General features: G+C 35.4%; 2 protein-coding genes across 2 annotated transcripts; one reads left to right on the forward strand and one right to left on the reverse strand.

The window, feature by feature from the left end:
• Nucleotides 1–2251: 2251 nt before the first annotated feature.
• LOC143576526 (subtilisin-like protease SBT2.4) lies at nt 2252–7430 on the forward strand. The gene is made up of 6 exons (XM_077060595.1): nt 2252–2427; nt 3743–4285; nt 4447–4542; nt 5120–5189; nt 5317–6481; nt 7018–7430. The coding sequence occupies exons 1-6, from the start codon at nt 2252–2254 to the stop codon at nt 7428–7430; spliced, it is 2463 nt and encodes an 820-aa protein (XP_076916710.1).
• A 3394-nt stretch (nt 7431–10824) lies between these two features.
• LOC143576527 (protein STRUBBELIG-RECEPTOR FAMILY 8-like) lies at nt 10825–20110 on the reverse strand. Its single transcript, XM_077060597.1, has 17 exons — nt 19998–20110; nt 19843–19937; nt 14125–14311; nt 13975–14046; nt 13818–13883; nt 13662–13733; nt 13506–13577; nt 13342–13413; nt 13195–13260; nt 13049–13114; nt 12658–12971; nt 12319–12569; nt 11978–12249; nt 11754–11889; nt 11538–11677; nt 11189–11345; nt 10825–11094 (listed from the first exon to the last, which is right to left on the reverse strand). The coding sequence occupies exons 1-17, from the start codon at nt 20108–20110 to the stop codon at nt 10942–10944; spliced, it is 2304 nt and encodes a 767-aa protein (XP_076916712.1). The 3' UTR covers nt 10825–10941.
• Between the last annotated feature and the right edge of the window lie 2838 nt (nt 20111–22948).

The following is a 22948-nucleotide window of genomic DNA, read 5'->3' on the forward strand; positions in this document are numbered from 1 at the left end:
CAGATAGATAGTGACAACTTCTTAGACAGCCTTCAACGCGGATGAAAGAAGCCTGCCGATGATGATACGCATGCCCTTCCCACATGTTGCATGGAGGTATCCACAATCCATAGCTCCTGCCCTTGGGTATGTGTGGTTGCTTTCCATTTTTATTTTCTCACACATTGTATTTAATATATATATATATATATATATATAGTATGGGCTGCATTGGGAAATATGTATATTGTAGCGTTCTGGTAACATGAGTTTGTGAGAATAATGAGTGGAAAGCTAGTATGGCATTCTGACTAGACATGCATCTGAGAAGGATGAGTATTGTAGCGTTGGGATAAATGAATGCGTGAAAAGCCGATGTGACATGCTGAGTACGTCTGCATGTTGGAAGAATATGTCTTAGTGTTCAAATATATTGATTATGCTGAGATATTTTCTTGAATATTCTGCTTCAGTGTGTCTTCTTCTCATAATAAGATTGTACTCTTTTAAATTATTCACTGTGTCGGTGCATATTTTGTGATGACAATATTGATGATATTATTTATCTTCGTATCTATAATTTAGGAGTTTTGGTTTCAAGTCCATTTTATGTAATTAGGTGTTGGACAACCTATCTATACAATGGACCATGTTTCTAATAACTGAGCCCATAAAGCCCGCCAGAACCCCTATGGAGATCCAATAGTATACATGTAAGGCCCATAATCCGAAACTTTATCCCCTCCCCCCCCCCCCCCCAGTCTAAGCTTCACCACTAGGTACAAAATACATCAAAATTCACGTATAAGATTCACATGCATTCCCTATGTCTGCACATATACATACTCATTCCATAACATCTAACTAGAGAGTACCTAGATAACATTTGTTTAAACATTACCGGTTCCATTTGTTGGAAATACTCATTTCCTAAAATAAAATAAATTAAAGTTGAAAGAAAAATAATATAGCAAATACAATTACAATTTCATATACCGTACAACTAATTAAAAATAAGTAATTAATTAAGTTGAATTATTAATTTATGACTACCTTTTTCACAAGAAACATGAACATAAAACACGTTTTTAATCATCACAACGCAACCGTTACACAAGAAAGCCAGCTGATTAGCAACATTTTTTTTTTCACATTAAAAACAAGTTAATTATTTATTTCTTTATTATAGCATCATGAAGAAACACTAATCGACCCCGGGTAGATTACGGATAATCTGGGGGTTAAATAGATGTTTCCCACGAGGGTTGTGTCCGGCAAGATGGTTATTCTTCCGATGACCTGCAAAACAGACACCGTGAGCTCGTCACTGAGAAGGGGGGGTACCTCTTGTGACCACCCTCCGGCGTGAGAATCAGACTAGATTGCTCTTGAATATAAGTGTATATTAAGAGAAATGACTAGAGCAGATATCAGATAATATACGGAGATATAAGATGATGATACCGTTCCAAGGTGTTGGGTATTTATAGCCGAAGGTAGGTTTCCAAGCAGGTACAGCCGGCTGAATAGTATTCTTGTTCCACCAACTGTGGGCTACGCACGTGCCATGCTGATGGTTGGTGGGTAGGCAGCGGCTGATAGTGACCAGGCTGGCTGTGTACTATTCCTTTTCCACCAACTGCAGGCTATGGCGTGCCCCAACAGGGGTTGGTGAGTAGGCAGCGGCTGATAGTGACTTTAAGTACTAGAGCGTGCTGCCCGTCGTACTGTTGTCAGTGAGCTGTCGCAGCTTTGGTCAGATCTTTTGTCCATACCTTGGCAGGTACAGTACAAAAGATCCTCCAGTATCGTACGGACTGGCTCATTTGGGCGGGAGTATTCCCGGCTTTGGGCGGGAGTGTTCCCGGCTTGCTCATTCCTTCTTCAGGTGACATTACTGAATTATTTTGAGAGTTAGTGCCTTGTGCGTGTAGCCTTCCCTGATGGCTAGTATCCGTAGCTGCGGGAACAGGCGGAGTACGTCGACCATTGGGAGGCGTTTCCTGCTGGAGCAGCTTGCGTACTGCGCGTAAGGACGTCGCGTCTCTGAGCATGGTGGGTCCTGCGGATCCAGTTGGTCTTTGCGCAGACGTCTCTCTAAGGTGAGTCTTGCGGGTCCAACCGCGCAGACGTCCCTCTTTGAGGTGAGTCTTGCAGGTCCGACTGCGCAGACGTCTCTGAGGTGAGTCTTGCGGGTCCAACTGGGCTCTGCTGGGACCTACCTCTTCACATCACCATCAACGAGCATTCAGCTATCTTCCTTGAGTTAACCATGGTGATTTCTCTACAATTTAGACTTGTTTTTCTCCTTCTGTTTTGCAACATTTGCTTTGGAGAAGAACGAGATATATACTCGGTGATAGTGGAGGGTGATCCACCGGTTGCATTTTTACAAGATGTCTCCGGTTCCCTTCAATCCGACGAAAAGCTTGATTCCGATCAATCGAGGTGCTAATAATCATAATTTTATATCTAACATTCTCTATAAATCTTTCTTTGCTTAATGCTTGGTGTTTAGTCAATCAATTAATATTTATAGCATGTATAGAAAGTAAAAACTATTTTCAGAAATGGCTAATGATATAGCTTCTTTATCATTTGAATTCCATTTCGACGTAAACACTACTCTTTATTAAAACATTAATTTAAGGATTTCTTTTTTTTTTTTACATTTTTCTTTGTAGTTCTCCTTCTTGAAATTTAAAATACTTTCCTTTCTAGTTCGCGTAGTTAAAATAATTTTTGAAAAATTTCTACGAGTTTTAATTTAATCAATTTAGCCACAATTTTTATCGGTTTTATTTAACTTGTTTAAAAACGACTCATTCATTTGTACCTGATCTTTTCGCTTGAAACCAATTGATAACACTAACAGTTCTGAATCTGACTAACCACGCTAGTTCGGTTTAAAAGCACTGATTAAAACGGTCAACTCTTTGAAAATTAGATCGTTACTGTTTTTCTATATCCTGGAACCTGGTTTGACTAAAGAATTATAAATGGATTGTCAATTTACTCAATATATTGCTTTGAATAAAAATAAGTAAATACGTTGAAATTCTTTAATAATAAATGTGAATATATTAGTGAATCAAAAAAGATAATCTCATATTTCACCTTTTATTTTATTTATTTTTTAATATGCATATGTTGATATCCAAGTCTGTTACTAATGGAGATTTTGATTACATTTTTAGAAAATCATTAATGGATATACAACACATAATAAAACTTTAGAAAAATGAACAAAATATCTGATCGATTGGTCAATATTGACAAAATTTTCACTTGCCAATCATTTCCAGTAATATCCACCTTGAAATTCATCAACCCGATGACCTTTTAATTATTATTGCTCGAAGGAATTTTTTCTAGGTTAGATCATGCTACTAGTCCAAAAATCTCGTTTGATGGGAAAAGTCTCATTGGAAGCCAATAATCTCCTCGGATGGCAAGATAAAATCTCATCAGACACCAAAATAAATCTCGTCGGAAGCCAAAATAGTATCATCATAAATAATCCTGATGACTCGGACATTTTTTTTAAGCAAGCACCCAACATTTTATGACAAATGGCAAAGTCTGGTTGGTTAAAAATTCCATCGTATAGTGACTAAAACATTATCACTTGTCAGGTCAAGAATTTTAGAGTGAACATTATAGGAATTGATCGGTCAATTTTTTGTCATATTTACCGGTGAAGTGGATATTTTGATCATTACCCATTTCCTAAAACTTGTGTTATCCCCCCATATTTTGGTAGTGAAATATTAAAGGCTCGTCATGCAAAGTACTTGGAGGACTTCCATGATCAACTTCTGCAAACCACTTTAGTAGAAGGCGCTTACAAGAAGCTTTATAGCTTCAACCACATTGTTAATGGCTTTTCTGTCCATACTACCCCTACTCAGGCCAACAAGTTAAAGAAAGCACCAGGAGTTAAGCTCGTAGAGAAAGATAGAGGAGCTAAAATGATGACAAACCATAGCCCCAAGTTGTTAGGGTTGCCACAAGGAGTTTGGCGTACACGTGTACAAAGAGGACGGCGGAATGCAGGCCAAGGGATTGTGATTGGTTTTGTTGACACGGGTATCAATCCGCTTCACCCGAGCTTTGCATATAACCCAAGGGATGGTGACATCACTCGGTTTCCAAGTGTTTGTCAGGAGGGACCTATGTTTCCTGCAAGTTCATGCAACGGAAAGATAATTTCGGCTCGGTTCTTTTCGGCCGGGGCAGAAGCAAGAGGCAACCTTAATGCTTCTGTTGATATATTGTCTCCCTATGATGCAGTTGGACATGGCAGGTAAAACGTGCTCAACTGTATTTGGTTCTAACTGTTTACTTACTATGTTCATTAAAATCTGTAAAGTTACCTTTTTTACTCTTATATATATTTAAAAGAAAAGGGAGACATTTTTGCTAAGCATATGATAAGATGACTAGATCGAGTGGTTTATTTTTCAGACATGTAGCATCAACTGCTGCTGGAAATTATGGAGTTCCAGTGATTGTCAATGGTTTTAACTATGGAAGAGCCAATGGGATGGCGCCATGTGCACGGTAAAAACTTAAATATGTGTTAGGGGTGTTTTTGTGTTAATAGGTCTAGTAGTTAGAAAAATTTTTATCGAAAACAAAACTGAACCGAAAACCTTTTAGTTTCTATTGAATAAACCGAGCATGTATCTCTACTTTTAAAGTTTTTACAATCTTTTTACGATTATTTATTTATAAAAACAGCCATTAATTGTTATTTTGGTTTATTTGGATTGGGCTAAATAAAATTCAACTAGTTGGCCGTTCAAAAAATGGGGGAAAAAAAAAGATTCAACTAAAACCTACTAAGGGAATTGTACTAAAGGACAACACTTATATAGCCATTGCTTGTTATTTAATTTATTTGGACAATTTGGTTTGAACTGAATTCTGGTTTTGTGAAACCGAAAACCAAATTTCCAATTTGGTTTCGATTTTAAACCATATAAAAAACTGAATTGTAATTTAGTTCGGTTTTAAACAGTTTCAGTTGTGTTTGATTTTCAGTTTAATTGGTTTTTACTAGAATGATAGCACCCCTTACCCTTGTACCTTCTACATTGTCATAACACATTTGACTTGTGAGATCTATTTGACTCAGAATTGCTGTTTACAAAACCATATATCCAACTATGGGAACCCAAGCAGATGTACTTGCAGCAATTGATCAAGTAAGAACCACCCCCACTCACCCACTTACTTATATATGCTCATGCCAATAAACTATTATTATTATTATTATTATTATTATTATTATTATTATTATTATTATTATTATTATTATTATTATTATTGCAGGCAATAAAAGATGGAGTTGACATCTTAACCCTCTCCATAGGCCCAGATGAACCATCAAACAAAAAATTCACCATGTTAAGCATGTTTGACATCTTCATGTTATTCGCACGCAAGGCCGGGGTTTTAGTGGTTCAAGCAGCCGGCAACCGCGGTCCAGGCCCATACACCGTCGCCTCATACAGCCCGTGGGCTGTAGGTGTCGCTGCTTGCGACACCGACCGAGCCTACCCTGGTTCTCTCGTCCTGGGAAACGGCCGAAAACTCGATGGCATTGGCTTATCCACACCAAGTTCCCTTAGCCGATTTTTTCAATCTAAACTAGTTTTAGCTAAAGATGCAATCTTAACAACCGGCAATTTCCCAAAAACACCCGAATTCGTTGAAGAATGTCAGCATTCGGAGGCACTAGATCCCGTTATCATCCAACGAAGCATCGTTATCTGCATGTTTTCATCAGGGTTTTTAAACGGGACTTCATCTATACCCAAGATCATGAACACGGCGAAAACCTTAGGGTTTATGGGATTCGTGTTTCTTGCTAATCCTAAATTAGGCGATTTCATAGCAGATTCTTACCCGTTCTCTGTTCCGGGGATAATAATACCCAAAGTTAGTGATGCACAAACAATACTCGACTACTACGAGAAACAAACACAAAGAAATAATAATAGCATTGTGACAGCGTTTAATGCACATGCAGCAATAGGTGAAGGAAGAGTTGCTAAATATAACGAGAAGTATCCGGTTGTTAGTCGGTATTCATCAAGAGGACCGAATTTTATTAACGTTGAGAAAACACCACTTGATTTACTAAAGCCTGATATTATAGCTCCTGGTCATAACATTTGGGCTGCATGGAGTCCCATGAGTGTGAAGACTCCGATTCTGTCGGGTTATAACTTTGGATTGGTGTCGGGAACTAGTATGGCTGCGCCGCATATTGCAGGGATTGCTGCGTTGATTAAGCAACGGTATCCTTCGTGGTCGCCGTCAATGATAGCTTCTGCAATGGCAACTACTGCAAGTACATATGATAACCGTGGGCAGCCGATAATGGCCCAGGGACAGGGAATCTATAGCTTGCAACCGTCTACGCATTTTGACCATGGTGCGGGTCTCGTTAGACCTGCTCAAGCTATTGATCCAGGACTCGTTTTTACGTCAGGTATGACTGTTTGAAAAGTTGGCGGGTCCGTGGCTTGCCTCAAAATCGGCCGTTTGTAAACGTGCGGAGCCCGAGACATAGTAAGCTCATTGGCTCGCTCATTTGACTCCTTAAGTAATTTTAATATAGTATAACACAAAATTATAGCATATCATACATCCAAATTTCTTTACTTTGTAAATATATATGAATTTTAAAACAAACAAACAGATGTGCGTATATATTAAAATCCTACTTATAGCAAAAGCTACTAGTGTCTTCTTTCATTGAGACCAGACTTGAAAGATAAATATTTTCGCGTTTTGTGTATGTTAAAAATATTTTTATGCTTTTATATATATCAATGTGTAAAAACACAAAATTTTTAAAAACATAACGAGCTAACTAAAGCATTATTTTACAAGTCAAACTCCGCACAACATTTCAGCTCTTTAAGATAAACGAGCCTAGCCTCAACCCAGCCTAGCTCGGCTCATTTAAAATCCTAATATCATGATGTGATCTTATGAAGTAGTATTAACCTAATTATGAAACAGAATTCGTGGACTACATGAGTTTCTTGTGCTCGGTACCAAACACTGATCCAGAAGTCATCAAGACCGCAATTGGTGAAAGTTGTGCGCATTCCTTTAATGCACCGTCGGACCTAAACGCTCCTTCGCTAACCATTTCAGCACTCACCGGAACAAGGTTAGTAAGGAGGACTGTCAAGAACGTTGCTAACGAGCTGGAGACGTACATGTGTTCAGTGGTTCCACCTAGCGGGGTGGCTGTGGCAGTGAATCCACCATGGTTCACCATAGCTCCACAGAGCACCCAAGATTTGGAAGTGATACTTAACGTTACACAAGTACAAGATTCATTTAGACATGGTGAGATTGTGTTAACAGGAAGTATGAAACATGTTGTGAGGATACCCCTCTCTATATTCCCTGTCTCGGTTTCCTAGTTGTATTAACTCATTTAAGTTATGCAGCAGCATTAATTGGCGTAACGGAATATTGGTGGGTTATAAGATTCTTTATCTTTAAAGGTCAAGGATTTGAATTCCTAGTGGACATTGGTATAGTAGATTAATTTGTCATTCAAAAAAATAAAACAATATAAGTTATCATTTTTATTTGTAAGACTTAGCAGGTGCGGACCGAGTGACCTACGTGTGATTAGCGTCGTGGAAATCCGCACCCACGATGCATGGTTTGGTAGCATAGAGTTCTTGACTCCGTGAAGGTGTGGGTTCAATGATCATTGACCGTTGGACCCTCGTTTTTATTAAAGAGAGACTAAAATTTAAATTTAAAAACTATTGTTTACTACTATAAATACAAAAGTACTTTCTTTCTAAATATAACCTAGCTTCTACAAAAGAGAAAACACATCATCCAATATTTTGAAAAGAGTGGATTTCCTAAATTCATTATATCATCGTTTGACAATATAGCACAGATTATTTTCGGAGCACTTCATGATATCATGGTACTAGAGTGTTTAAAAGATGACGCCGAAAGCTCTACTTGGAAGACTCGATGACCCCCTTTGCAAAGAGAGCGTGAAGCCGCCAACGAGGGTGTGGTTACCGATTATTTCGTCGAGGACGTTGTCTACACTGCTGTGCGATGAGCAATTTAGATGATGGTTCCAAAATAGCAAATATTTATTCTTAAGGATTGCTAACGACTTGGAACACAATTGTCTTATTTCATGTTGATGTAAGATGCTAGAGGCAAAAAAACACGATTGGCTAGTCTTTAAAAGTTGTTCGTCGTGCTTCGTCTATTGGCTTATGGAGTCGCATCCGACACGTTGGAGTAAGGCCATGCCATTTGTGAGTTTAGTGAAGAAGAGTTTGAGGCTGGAAGTAGATATTAGATACAGCTAGTTTTTAATGAATTTTTATTTATTATTATTGTATTTTAAATTATATTTTTCATTTTTCGTATTTTTAATAAATGTAATTTTTATAATTGCCATTGTGTTTTTATTTAAAAAAAAAGATTAATGACGTGACATTCTTCATACTATGTGAAAAGTGAAATTACACCCCATTTTTCTGACATCGAGTGTAATTGATTTGGAAACGAAGTGGTATTTACATGACATTTTGCACACCCCATGAACTTCACCACCACACCCCTTAGTGCAAGAATGGAGATAGATTAATGTACCCTTTTAAGTATTGCACGTATTTCACTACAACATATGGATCTATATACACTCCTTCCTTAGGACATCAGTGATGCATCATGTCACGCACAGCTCCACGAACTGGACAGTTTTACAATCGGTTCAGTCTTGTCAACAGATGATAAAATTAGATTGGGCCTGAAGTACGGGCTCAGTATGAGATTGGTTTCTAAAGAAAAACCAAACTGGACTGGACTAGATGGGAACCGGTTTCGAACCGAATTCAACATATTATATAACTTGTTTTTGTCAAATCAATTTCAACTTATATTTACTTACTAGCTTTTGAACCCGTGTAATAAACGGATTTTGTCAAATGATAAAGATAAATAAGGTCTGTTATTTCAATTGTGATTCTCAAAATACTTGTGAATTAATTTAATGTAGACTTCATGGAAAAAATAAACAGGGTTAACGAAAAGTTTTAAAATAGCATGATTTTGAAAACATTATGTGTTGATTTGCAAGAAATTTTTTAAAAAAAGTACTAAAGTTGTATAATTTGTCAAACCTTAGGTATGAAAATGACACTTGATTCAATAATGAATATAATTCACATTATAAGTGAATGTGAGCTTGACACCTAAGCTTTAACATATTCTTTTATTAGTATTTTAAGATTAAGATTAAGATTAAGATTTTAAGATAAGATAAGATGTCATTTCAAACTCATAGATCAAATACGAACTCGTATCACCCAAACCGATTTTGATGGGTTTAAATCCACTTTCAAATCATCATCCGGTTTGGTTGTGCGCATATATATCTCATTCTTTTCTCCTAGTTTGTAGTTAAATCAACGAAAGTTACTTCAACCCATCAATTTTTATGATGAACCACTTATAGACTAGACTACTAGAGTCCTCTGGAGGCCCATATGTTCAGCACCTTAGCTTGATTGATAAGAATCCCACTAAGCTTAAAACTTTTTTTAATTTCGCAAGAATCAATAAATCAACACTTGAATTGATATTTTAGCATTCCTGTCTGTGAAAAACAACATTAGTCATTTAGATAAAAACTAAATTTATGAATACTAAAACTCTCGATTAGCTCAATCCAACTTTAAATTCCATTTAGAAAATATGTGCTTCAAAAGCTGAGTTAGAATTGGGTAATAAATTACTCAAAAACAATTTATTTATTTTATTATATATTAAAGAGGTAACTTTATATAACAGTAATCAAGTTTCAAAATACAAATTATTATAAAGGTTTCTTTTTAGAGTATATAAATATAGTTTAAAATTGCCCGTGACCGAAGAAAGAAACAAAATGCGGATGTCTAATTGTCTGTGATCTTTTACTTTATTTATGTAAAGTCACTTCACATTATTGAGGATCATTTGTATTCAACCTTTTGTTATTTTGCAATTCCAAACCTTTTTCTTTATGGAAATGATAACTTCATGGTGTTGACAGAGGCCTAAAAAAAGTTGCTAAAAACTTCTAAACACTATGATAGGTCAAGTATACATCATCCCTTGTTTACATATAATTTTTTTTAACGTTTGAAACTACCCCAGTACTCGAGTGAGCTTTTCTGACTCACCCAGTAACACCAGTTACACCATCAAAGAGAAAACCAACCACTATGGGAAAACCCTCTTGAGCTGGGTTTCAAACTTGTGACCATAAGATCTCAAGCCTTAACCATCACTCACATACCATTAGACCAAAAGACCTGCTGATTTTCCTATATATTTAACTTGACTGTCACAAAAATTGCATTTAAATAAATAATTAAAAAATGTAACAAATTGTTTTGAAATATAAACAAGCAATAAAAATATTATCATGACTCATTTCCTTTGTCAAAAGGATATATAATAGAACCCACATGGTGGAGCATGAGAAAATTTGTTTTCATGAAAAAGAAAAAAAAAAGTTTGGTCAGATCTAGAAAATGATGATATGGTAGTAAGGAATTATTTAATAAAAGTTATACTAGCACTTAAAAATGGATCTAGCCCAAAAATTGATTAAAAAAAATAAACACAAAATGATTTATAATGCCACAAATATCTTGGAAGATGCATTGAAAATTAATAAAGTAAAACTGAAAAAAGTCAAAAAGTCTTCTCTCATACAAATACATAACCTGTCATCTGTATAAATATTTACCTTAACTTGGAACTTCAAGTGACCAGATTTTGATGGAAAGATATACAATTATACATACTCCATATCTCTTCAATTCATCATCATCAAAGTTGAGTCTTTGACCTTGCATAAATATATATAAGCGAAAACCGCAAGGTCATAATTTAGATATATTAATATGACATCTCGTACGCCTCATGATCTGGTGTTTTATATATGAATCCCGAATCATCACTGGGTCGCCTCTTGACCACACTCGCCCTTTGCATCAGCCGAACCAATGCTTGCACAACTTCAGACATTGGAGGTCGGAACTCCGGTTCAGGCTATATTTATATATACAACACCAAAACATCATGCTATGCTCTTTTCTTTATTGTTTAGAATTAGAAATGTAGAACCCAAATTTCACAAGTTTACCTGAACACAAAGTGCGATTATGTCAGCAAAGCGAGACAAAGATTTAGCAGGATACATGCCATTCAATGTAGGATCAACCATTTTTGCCAATGAATCAATGTCATGTAGTTGAGGGGTGGCCCATCTTACAAGTGATTGTTCAGATCGCGGTCTTGAACTACAAACATATCAGAAAACAAAATAATTCAAAAAAAGTTGAAAATAATAGGGCGTACCCGATGCACTAGGTTCCTGCGTTTGCGTAGGGTCCGGGGAGCCGGATTGCTTTACGATCTGATGTACACAGCCTTACCCTACACTTGTGCAAGAGGCTGTTTCCACTGCTAAACATTATTAATTAATGGCTTACCTATCGAGCGGCTTCCGACCGGTCAACAGCTCCAACATTACAACTCCAAAGCTATAAACATCACTTTTTACAGTGTATATGCCTGACAACGCAAATTCAGGGGCACTATAACCAAATGACCCAACTAACTGTGTCGCCACCTGTACAAATTTCAACAAAACTTACTCAAATACCTATATTATGACATAAGGCACGTGACAGATGTATCAAACTTACCTCTCGCTCGGTGTTGGGTGTAAGCGCGGCTAAACCGCAGTCTGATAAATGAGGATTCAACTCTTCATCGAGTAAAATATTAGCTGACTTTAGGTTTCTATGTACCACAGAAGGTAAGCAAACTTCATGCAAATATCTGCCAAAAAAAGGGCGGCTTCTGTTAAAGCAAGAATTAAAAAAAAATCAAATACTTATTTTTATATAAAGAGGTGATAATGACATACTCTAGAGCTCGAGCGGTCCCAAGTGCAACCCTAACGCGTGCATTCCATGTCAAGGTTTTGCTACTGTCATCAGCAAAATGAAGCACGTCTTGCAAGCTTCCGTTTGCAATGTAATCAAAAACCAAAAGACGTTGACCATGCTCTACACAATAGCCAGCTAATGGAACTATGTTCGGGTGTCTTAAGCGTGACATGTTTGAAACAGCTTCAACAAAATTATCTTCTTCTTGAAGTGACAATGCTGCATTATCTATCTTCTTAACCGCTATCATCTAAAGACAAAACAAGTCTATAAGCACAATGTTGACCAATCTTTTTGGCAATACGAGAAAATCAATTACCTTTCCGTTCGGGAATTCGGCTTTATAAACACGACCTAATGAACCTTCACCGATGATATTATCTTGAGAGAAACTGTTTGTTGCGGTTTGAAGAGTCGCAACTGTATATGAGCTACTGGTTATAGGCGATCTCACTCTTTTTGTAGATCCGCTTTTCCCGTTCTCGAATGATGAGTTTTCTGTTAGTGGCAGCTTCATATCAACTATGCCGGCCGTCGGTGTTACCCTCTGTTCTTGCATTTCTGCATTAACTGCACAACACATTAAGCATACATTATTACGTGCCCTGTATAAAAGCATGTATGAATATTTTCCTATGCATTTAAATCAAACCTTTACCTTTCTCGCCAATGATTGGGGGGTTTACTATGGAAGTTCTAGGGGTATTTTGTGTCTTTTTCCCTTTTCGAAGGCAGAAAAGAAGCACAAGAATTATGAAAAGTATGATGAATGCTGAACCCAAACTTATGCCTAAAATAGTCCCGATGCTCAACTTCTTTCCACTGCTGGTATTTGATGATGACGCATCAGAACCCGTATGTGTGCGTGACGGTGGAGAACGGGTGCGGTTATTATGAGCTTTACCAGGAGGAGGGGCGGTGTATGGCGGTGGAGGTGGAGCCGGGCCATTATCAAACGAATTTCCATCATATCTGTTTCAAATAAAAAGACAAAATAAATGCATATGATAAGTTAAAAACACTTGCATAAATGTCACATAATTGCTTACTTGAAAGCAGGAACAGAGAGAAGCTCCTTTGGTATCCATCCACTGAAATGGTTGTTTGCTATATTTCTGTTATAAAGATAAACGCATAACGCGTAAGATAACCGTCACGCATAAAGATGACAACAATACACAAGAATTTGACTTACAAATTGGTCAAAGGCAGACTAGCTAGTGAATTCAAAGAACCTGTTAATTGATTGTTCTGCACATGACTGCCGGAAGCAAAAGCATCATTACAGTTAAGGACAGACTGAGACAAATTTTTAGCAAGAAGTAGTAATATTTATGCTTACAATGTAGATATGCTTGACAGTGAACTAAGTGAATTTGGTAGATCTCCTGTGAAGTTGTTATATGATAGATCCCTGTTTCAATATAAATTATGCTTAATGAAAGAATGCAACTTTTATTTGGAAATATAAGTAATAAATGTAACTTTTTTTAGCTTCAAACTTACAAGGTAGTGAGGCTAGTAAGATTATTGAATATATCTCCCATATTTTGAGAGAGCATATTGTGACTAAGGTTCCTGGACACGAAAATAATATAATGATTAAGCATTCTTTTTACTAGCAAGATGAATGAGTGCACTTCATTATGATATGAATCTTACACATAATTCAAATTAAACATCAATGAAATGGAGTACGGAAGATTTCCACTTAAATTGTTGTTTGCCAGCTTTCTGCAATGTTAAAATTTGAAAATGCATATTAGCATCAGATCGACAGAAAAATAATAAAAAAGATATACTAAGATTGAAAATTACAGGCTAGTAAGGTTCGGCGGTAGCTGATACGGAAATGCATCATGAATATTGTTTCCACTTAAGTCCCTAAAACAGAACCCGTAAAGATGGATTAGAAACTCATAACACGATAATCTTGTGGATTAATTTCCATGAAGTTTAGAGATGTTAAACTCACAATGTTTTCAGTGACGTGAGGCCTGACAACATGTACCCCAAAGTCCCATCAATCCCTAAATCAGGAAGTTCACTGTCGATGCAAAAACAACGAATCCGATTAACTTTTAGCATGATTCAATCATTAAACGAAACGAGTGTCCAAACTCACATAGAAACAACAGCTGAGACCTCACAGGTAACCCCTCTCCACGACTCGCCACACGGGTCACCATTATTAGGTTTCCAATTTGTTAGCTGTGCAGCATTGTTCAAAGAAGTGTATAAAACCTGCAGTGCTTGAACTGCAACCAAACAAACACTATCAAACTTAGGGATGTGCCAGGTGCAGCTTTGGGCTAAAACCAAACCGAAAACCAAAGTTTCGGTTTTTTGTTTTATCAAAACCGTTCGGTTTCAGTTATTTCGATTATGGATTTTAGGTTTTCGGGATCAATTCTGTTTTGCTAATCAAGCTAGTAATTTTTGGACCAGAGAAATTTGACCCATCATATTTTGAAATCGGACCTAATATTTAAAATAATAATAATAATTAATAGAATATTGCAAATTTTGGCCTAGATATTAAGAGCTAACAACAAAAGATACCTACATTTAAAATGATTTTATATCATCCAAATCGACAAAACACAGCCCATTAACAACGTTAAAAATAAAACAAATATTCAAGTTTATAAAACATAAACGAATCAACAAAAAAGTAACTCAACAAATCAGTTTATCAGTTCGGGTTTTCACGAAACCCAAACCCGATATTTCGGTTTTTACTAAAAATCAAAACCGAACCGTCGGTTTCGTGCAAACCCCTAATTATCTCTACTACATTTAGAATTGGTTGCCATCTTTTATTACCACCCTTTGATTTAAAAAAAATATATATTATTATTTCATTTTTATCACTACCGCTGCCATATATCAATATCACATTATTTATTATTTAATTTTATCTACACAATTTATCAATAACCCATAGAATATAATTGAATTATTTGATAATACCAATTGGGGTTATGATGTATAATGTATATACGGTTAGAACTATAACGAGTACGATGATGATGATGATGATGATGACGACTATCCAACCAACTCTTCCAACCGCCGTCATAATCTCTTCCCTATTTTTGCTTCATATCTATAAAACCTCTCTCGCTCATTTTAATTTCCTTCTTTACCATTTCCGGCGGTTATTTCCTCATATTCTCTGCCTCGCACGTTCTAACAGGTACGCCAGTTTCAATTTTTGTTTTTAAATTACCAATGTTCTATGACGTTCTGTAAGATAGAAATCAAATACAATCATAAAAAAATTAGTATCATTGTGTGCTTTATGACATATTCTATGAGTTTGTGGTGATATCACCAAATTAATTTCTCTTTGTCCATTACGATTTATGTAATCATCGTATTCTGTGTTGGTCAATTATTATCTATGTGATTTTGATTGTTAATAGTATTATTCTTACGGTTGTATCTTATTAGTAAAATGCAACTCATATATAAATAGATTATTATTATATGCGTGCATATCATTACTAAAATGGTTTAGAATTGCATTTGTTGATCTCCACTGCACCCTACATGCGTATGCAAAAGAGAATTTGAGTTACTGGCTTACTGCTTATTGTTTAATAAAATTTTCATTGTTTTCATGATTAAATTGATCATGCAAATGCATACTTCACAAGAAGAAGACACAGATCATAAGAATAATAATAAAAAAATAATCAACAATGGATTTTAACACAACACATGTAATGGTTGGTTTAAAAGAACACACTCATTGCAAGGATCGGCGGTAAAAACAAAGAGACGGTGGTGGAGAGACGAAGAAGAAGATGGTGGGTTTGTGATGACGTCACCAAGTTTAATATTCAATTAAACCTTTTTTTTGTTCAATCAAACCCTATTTCCTAAATGCAATGTTTTAGAAATATGTTCAACCTTTCGCTAAATATATTAGCCGTCACATTTTTGCAAACCAAGGAAAAGGAAGATGTGCACGGTGCACCTATACTTTTAACTTTAGATTTTCCATTCAAATGTTGGTTATACTGTTAAACAATTTCAAATGTGCCAAACTTGATTAGTACAAATAATACAAAATTTGTAACCATGTAAAAATAGCACTGCCGCATCGCGCGGATAACAATGCTAGTTAAACCACATTTAAAATTCTAAGATAGAATCCTATAAACCAAACAGATGATCTAACTAAACCTAATTTCTGATTTACAAAATCTGTCACACATAAAAGTATAAAGCTTTTAAATTTTAGCTAACATTCAAACAAAAAAAGCCATAAGGAGCAAAAAACATCTAAAGATTGAAGATTTGGGGTTACCGTCAGCCGGATCAGTAGCGGAGTGAACAAAAGTAAAGGAAACAAAGATGGCTGCAAGTAGCAGAAGGTGATTTGTGTCCATTGTGGGAATGATGAATTTAGGCGGTGATGTATGAAGAAGACAGCATGCAGTGGTGTAATGAGGAAACAAGGGTAGTAGGTTTTGCCATTAGAGAGAGAGAGAGAGAGAGAGAGAGAGAGAGAGAGATTCGAAGCTTGGTTTGCAGAGTAATGAATAATAATAATAAGAATAATAATAATAATAATAATAATAATAATAATGGGGTAGGAAATACGCACAGGGAAGGTGTCGGCGAACAACTCTAAAGTTTTATTATATATTTTATATATTATTTTTATTACTAATATTAATGTTTCATTTGTAAGCAGTTCTGTTTAATTAACAAAAGATTCACATTTAGACTGCAATTATTATTATAGAGCAGTCAACATTATGACTGTTATTAATGGAAAGAAATAAAATATAAATCAGGTGACATTAAGCTGGGGTACCTTTTGCAAAAAGAAAAAGAAAAAAATGTTTGGAACTATTCATCGTATTTGAGGGAGTCAAATTGAGACGAAATATTAGCTGTTTATATTGATTTTAATGCTTCAAGCCTTACTTACTTAGAAACACGCATCAAGGAAGAAACCCATCAAACCCATTGAGTCGAGTTTCAAGCTTAAGACTATAAGATCTCTAACCTTAATCATCATTCTCATGTCATTCTCCAAAACGGTAGCTACCATTAAGCCAGGTACTGATAACTTCAAGCTCGTGCTTGATTGCAAAAGCCAAGTTTTATATGCGGCTTACTAATCATAGGATATCTGACATATCCGTTAGCTTGTTAAAACTTTAACTGGGATTCGTATAATGTATTTCTGACTATTTTAATATTTATATAATTTTATTATCCATGAAATCCAAAATATAAAACCTAGAAGTTAATGAATTAGTAGATTATTCTATTGCAAATAACAAAATAATAAACATAAAAAAAATGTTTACATCTATTGTTAGTTTAAATGCATATGTATGTTTCAAATAGTCGTATTGGGTATCACCTAATACCATATATTATACCCGTTTTTTTTACGAACTAAACTTATACTTAATCTCATACCTGAATATTTGTCTCATATATTTTGGGTTTTAATTTTTCATATCACCTATAACTCTAAATGGCAATTGCCATGTGAAAATTGAATGAAATGGGACATAAACAAAAATAAAAAACTATAATTGCCAGTTGTAGGAATGGATTATGAAATATATTACATTTTTTATATTTATATTTTTATCATGCATTATTAAATAGTTTAGAATTTGTTGGGAATTTAAATTTCTTTGGCTAAGTAAATAAAGATTATGGGGAATCTCCATTGATAAAGTTGGTTTTAAATTCTGCATACGAATGAACTACGAAGTACGAAGCAATCCATCTTTTCGGGTGGCTTTCCATGTCTGTCCAACATTTTCATATTGCATCCATGTGATTGATCAAATTTTACTTCAACCCAAAGGTTTTGAAAATTGCATTTGGCTCTGTTTAATAGAATAAGTTCAAGTAATAAACAACTATTTTCGATGCATTCTGTCCCAAAACAAAATACTAATATGTTTTCTTGTGTGGGTTAAAAAAATTAAGATGTTGGAGACAGGTCTTACCACGACTCTATGAGCAGGATCTTTATTCATCCTTTCTTAGATCCTAACAATAGCTTTTTTATAAGTGAGATTTTATCATATATGCATGGTTGTTTGTTTTTCTTGAGTTTAAACTTATATACTGCTCCATTCATACATTTATAGGTTATAAAAGATATTGATATAGATGGCTTGGTCTAAAATTTTAAAGTTGGTGTCCGCTTTTCACCTTTTTGTGTTACCATTTTCATCGTCAATTCCCTTTTCTATGAAAAATTGTACTTTTAAAATCGTTTAGTTCTTCCAACTTAATTAGTGGTTATAAGGTAAATGAATTAGACATATCTTGGGTGGTTGGTTACACAAAACACAATTAATAGTTAATGCTAAAACAGACCATCAAAATTTAAGGACAAAAGCTCAGGTCTGAGGTCACGCCAAATTATCAAATTTCATGTGTATATCTATTGTAGAATGGGAGGAACAATTGAACGAGATGATCAAAGTTAACATAGTAGGTCAAATGTTGGAGTTCAAGAGATGTCGGAGAATTGTGATGTAGCCTTTCTTTGTGTCATTGTGTAAGTCTGTAAGAACACCCTACTCTCTAAAACGTTTATATTTCATCACCATATAAATTGGTTGTAGCAATCAAATGAACATATGAGAAGAAAAGAAACATGCGAGTTAGAGAAGCAAGAATATGAAACTATAAAACGATTGCTCATTATTGAAGGACTAATGTTAAATTTTCCAAAACTCCAGGGTGGTATTGTACAAAGCGGATGATCTGTCTAATGTCCAAAATATCCATTACTTGGTAACTATTACAGCCATTGCCTAATCTTTCCCCACCGACGAGGAGGGTATCTTGGTAAACTTACGAGGGAGGCAGGGTGGACGAAAGGAACAGTGACTATTTAAAAATTTAGAAGGCGCTTTTTTTTCTAGCATTTGACGTTGGATTTTTCTGTTTAGGAGACAACTTTTAGCTCGGGGGAAATTCATGAAAGTGATGCTTTTATTTAATTCATTAAATATAAAATAACTCACATTAAGTGAAAAAAATTGAATGGTCTTTCATATAAGGCCACTAGTGTTAGTTTGATTTAACAAGTTGGATAACCCGTGCTTTGCAGCGTCTCGTCAGAAACCCAAAAGTATCCAAACCTTTTCTCGGTAGTTGCTTTAAACCGGCGTTGTGTAGCGGATATCGGTTCAGTTTGTTACGGTATCGTCAAAACAGACAAAAGTTGAAAGATCACAGTTAACTCGATTATCGGTTCTCTAATGGAGACTCATATTCGAATTTCACTTGTGTCACATTTAGGTGGATATTGACATTGAAGGATTTGAGTTAGGCCTTATGCAAAGGTTGCCAGTTCGAATCCTGAGCCCACCCAGGTTTTCATCCCACCACGTGTTACGTCAGAGAGTTCTGCTTTTGTGGTGGCACAACCGCTATCAAGTGGCAGTCGGCGGTATGGTTTCCCGGTTAAGACAACATAGTCTGGCCAGAGTGGGGTATCGGGGCTCTCCAAAATTAGAGAGTGCGGTATCCTAAATACAAGAAAGTCGTCGTTCTAATAAAAAAAAATTATTCACTATACGCAGTGGTTAAACTAAAAAATGAAAAATGCTCTGTCACGTCACTGCTGCGTAAGCATGAGAGCTTTCACTAACATTTCACTCAAAAACGTGTACTTGTTAACTGAAAAAACAGTTATTATTTTATTGTAAATTTTATATAAAAATGTGAGTGAGATAGTTTGATTGGTTGATAAAAGCCTTCGCCCCACACCTTTTGCTCCTCCGCCCAATAATGGTTTAGCGACCCAATAGGGTTCTTCACATCTTGACGCCCCACATACATTGGTTCAACGAGAATATGTCGATGATGTAGAAGGGCTTGAGGTCCCCCACCTCAATGCATGCACTTGGTCTTATGCTGCTGTAAAACTTTATGCTAAACATTTACAAAACGGTTAAAATTAAATTTACCAATAAGATGGTTGCAACTACATACGAGATGCAAGGAAAGTATTGCATTGCATGATGGTTGGAGAGCACATGATGTCCATCAGATGATGTTGAGGTATGAGTTGGATGGTGACATTGAGCACTGAAGTCATTGTCCATGTATGCCATCTTCACCACCATCATATGATTCATCTTCTTGTCACTATAATTTAAAGTAAACTTGTTCTATATTTGTGTCTTTTTTATGTTGTATTGTTCCTTATGATTTATAAATCAATTTTATAATTGATGTATTTTATTGTTTAATAATATAGACAACTTATCGTTGCAATTGAAGTCATATATGTTGCTATAACTTCTTCTACCTAATGTAAGCAGACTAAAATGGCATCTAAGTTGATAGAAAGAAGTCTAAAGCCGTTAATGAGGTGGATCTGGTTACAACAAAAGTGAAAGATCAGGACTAAAATAACAATTTTTAAACTTGATTTCTGAAATAGCAATCTTCGACAAATCACATAGACGAAAGTTTTCTTTGGGTTTTACTCGGTCCATGCAAATTTTTTTTTTGTTTTTCTTATTTTTATTTTGAAAGGCATATGTATAAAAAAGAAAAAGAGAACTTTCTAGCCCGAAACAAGACGCCCAAAAAAAATAAGAGAAAAAGGGAAATGAAAACAAACTAGAATGGTAAAATTTCAAAGTTGAATTAGCACCATTTGCATGTTCCACTCTAAGTAGGCCTGTTTACTCCTGCTTTTCATCCAGAAAAAGGATATTTATGATCATCTTTATGTTGCTAGTCAGCTTGTGGACCGTACAGTACACTCTTCATTTTTTTTTTGTAGATCTTTGCATTCTTTGCTTTCCATATTAACCAAAATGTGACAATGAGTATGGCCCGAATTAACTGTTCCAACTCCTTAGGGACTTTTTGCTGTTTTGGAAGCTCAAGAATTTCTTTAATCGAGCCCACCTGATATCATCAACTGGTAATTTCAACCAAAACAGTATAACCGAAAGGATGTGGTCGACACAGCAGCAGTTTACTAAGAGGTGCTCCATGGTTTCTGCAGGAAGAGGAACCACATAGACCACAATTCACATCTTTCATCGTTGTTCCTCAGATAATGCATAATACGTAAATGCATACTATTTACATACTTTCAAAGTATGTGTTACACATGTGATATAACTTATACATACTTTATATGTCTTAATTAATATAGCCTACACATCATGACTTATGTGTATGTAGTATAATTTATTAATGACTTATCAATATGCAGGCTTTATATATAAATGAAATTTGTTTATACTTTTTTTTTTGGTCAAATTCAAATATTGCATTTCGACTTTTTTAACTTTTAAAATTAAAAGAAAAAGATTTTGTACCTCGTCAAAAAAAAATAAATAAATAAATGGAAATGGCGAGTAATGTTAATGTAAAAGACAAGTATATAGATTCCCTTGCTTAACATCTGATACGAAGGTATCATCCAAAATCTGAGTTCTTGATTGGAACTCAAAGTTGCAAGCTTTCTTGACATGGTGGGGATGATAACCACCACACCCTAAAATTCAACTTCTTTATTTAATTTATATATGTATTGCAAGTAGCCAAGACTTTCTCATACAGACTGAATGCATGAATCCTATTAGGAAGCATGCCTTGCATATCAAGCTTTTCTTTTCACCTCTATAAATAAGAGAAGTCATGTTCCTTTACAACATCAAGCTAGTAGCCAAAACACCCCTCCATCTTTAACCATGGGCTTGCTACTAGCCCTCTTAACTTTTTCACTTATCATGGCCGCCCCGCTTTCTGCATCTTTACCTGATGACAAAACTTACGTTAACTCTAGTTCACCTGACATTAACCCTCATATGAACTCTACAGCTCAACTCATTGCTTTAAACCCGTTCTACCAATGCGACATATACCCGAGGGTGTGCCGACAAAGGGACGGTTTAAACCCTGATTGTTGCAAGAAGAAATGCGTAAATGTGGATAGCGATTACCAGAACTGTGGGTCTTGTGGGAGGAAGTGCAAGTCCGGAGAGGCTTGTTGCAAACGGAAGTGTGTGAATGTGTTAACGAGTCGGTCGAATTGCGGGATTTGTGGGATGAAATGTAAGTACAACGAGAGTTGTTGCAATGGGAAGTGCAAGAACATATATTCTGACAAGAGAAATTGTGGGGCGTGTCACAACAAGTGCAAAAGGGGGGAGTCTTGTGCCTTTGGAATGTGCAATTATGCATGAATATTGGCTTCTTTGATTTCATTTCCACGTACCATGCAAATTACGTGTTAACTTTATCTAACTCAAGTTTCTTGTACTTTGATCTTGCATCAAAACAATTAAACAAATAACATGGGAAATTCTAAAATTGTAATAACATTTATATTATCATATATAAAAAGTGTTCCAACATCTTCAATAAATTAACATACGGGATCTTTTTATATGTCGACAATTATAAATTATTAAAAGATTGCATTGTTGGTCGTCTTTAGTTGGTATATATGACTTGACTTTCCATTATTTTCAAGCAAACCAAACGTTTGGCCTTGTTGAAAAAAGTGGATTTAAAAAACAAACTCCATTCAAAGGAAGATGAATAACCATCAAAAGAAGAAATGTTTTTTAAACGGCTTTAACTTCAAATAAACTACCTTTAGCAAGAAGATAAATGGGAAAAACACCAAAAAATACAAGATCCACAATGTGTTTTTTTAGCCTATCAACAAAACCAATTCTAGCCTTAAAATACTTGCTAGAAAACCATACAAGCGAATATATAGTTACTAATATCATCAAACATACAATCATGACCACCAATGCCTTCCAAACATGCTTTTATTTCTGTACCTCCAAATTACCCCTCAAGTAGTCATAGTAAAAACATTCAAAACCCATCTTCTAACGTTTTTTTAAAATTACTCTTATGTAGCTAAATATCCAGATCCTCCGGATTCAGTGAAGTCAGAAACG

Source organism: Bidens hawaiensis, unplaced genomic scaffold, assembly GCF_021521415.1.
Source record: "Bidens hawaiensis isolate Kalapana, Puna unplaced genomic scaffold, B.hawaiensis_p1.1 tig00028236_1, whole genome shotgun sequence".
NCBI lineage: Eukaryota > Viridiplantae > Streptophyta > Magnoliopsida > Asterales > Asteraceae > Bidens > Bidens hawaiensis.

Bases quoted from the DNA above. Each gene is read 5' to 3' on its own strand.
- LOC143576527 (XM_077060597.1), bottom strand. From the start codon at position 20,110: ATGGACAATGACTTCAGTGCTCAATGTCACCATCCAACTCATACCTCA. The intron at 14,312-19,842 runs GTATGTGGGGCG...GTTTGGTTTTAG, and splicing joins CATATTCTCGTTGAACCAAT to CCCAAAGCTGCACCTGGCAC. The intron at 12,972-13,048 runs GTAAGCAATTAT...TATTTGAAACAG, and splicing joins CTCTCTGTTCCTGCTTTCAA to ATATGATGGAAATTCGTTTG.
- LOC143576526 (XM_077060595.1), top strand. From the start codon at position 2,252: ATGGTGATTTCTCTACAATTTAGACTTGTTTTTCTCCTTCTGTTTTGC. The intron at 2,428-3,742 runs GTGCTAATAATC...ATATTTTGGTAG, and splicing joins CTTGATTCCGATCAATCGAG to TGAAATATTAAAGGCTCGTC. The intron at 4,543-5,119 runs GTAAAAACTTAA...TATTTGACTCAG, and splicing joins GGGATGGCGCCATGTGCACG to AATTGCTGTTTACAAAACCA.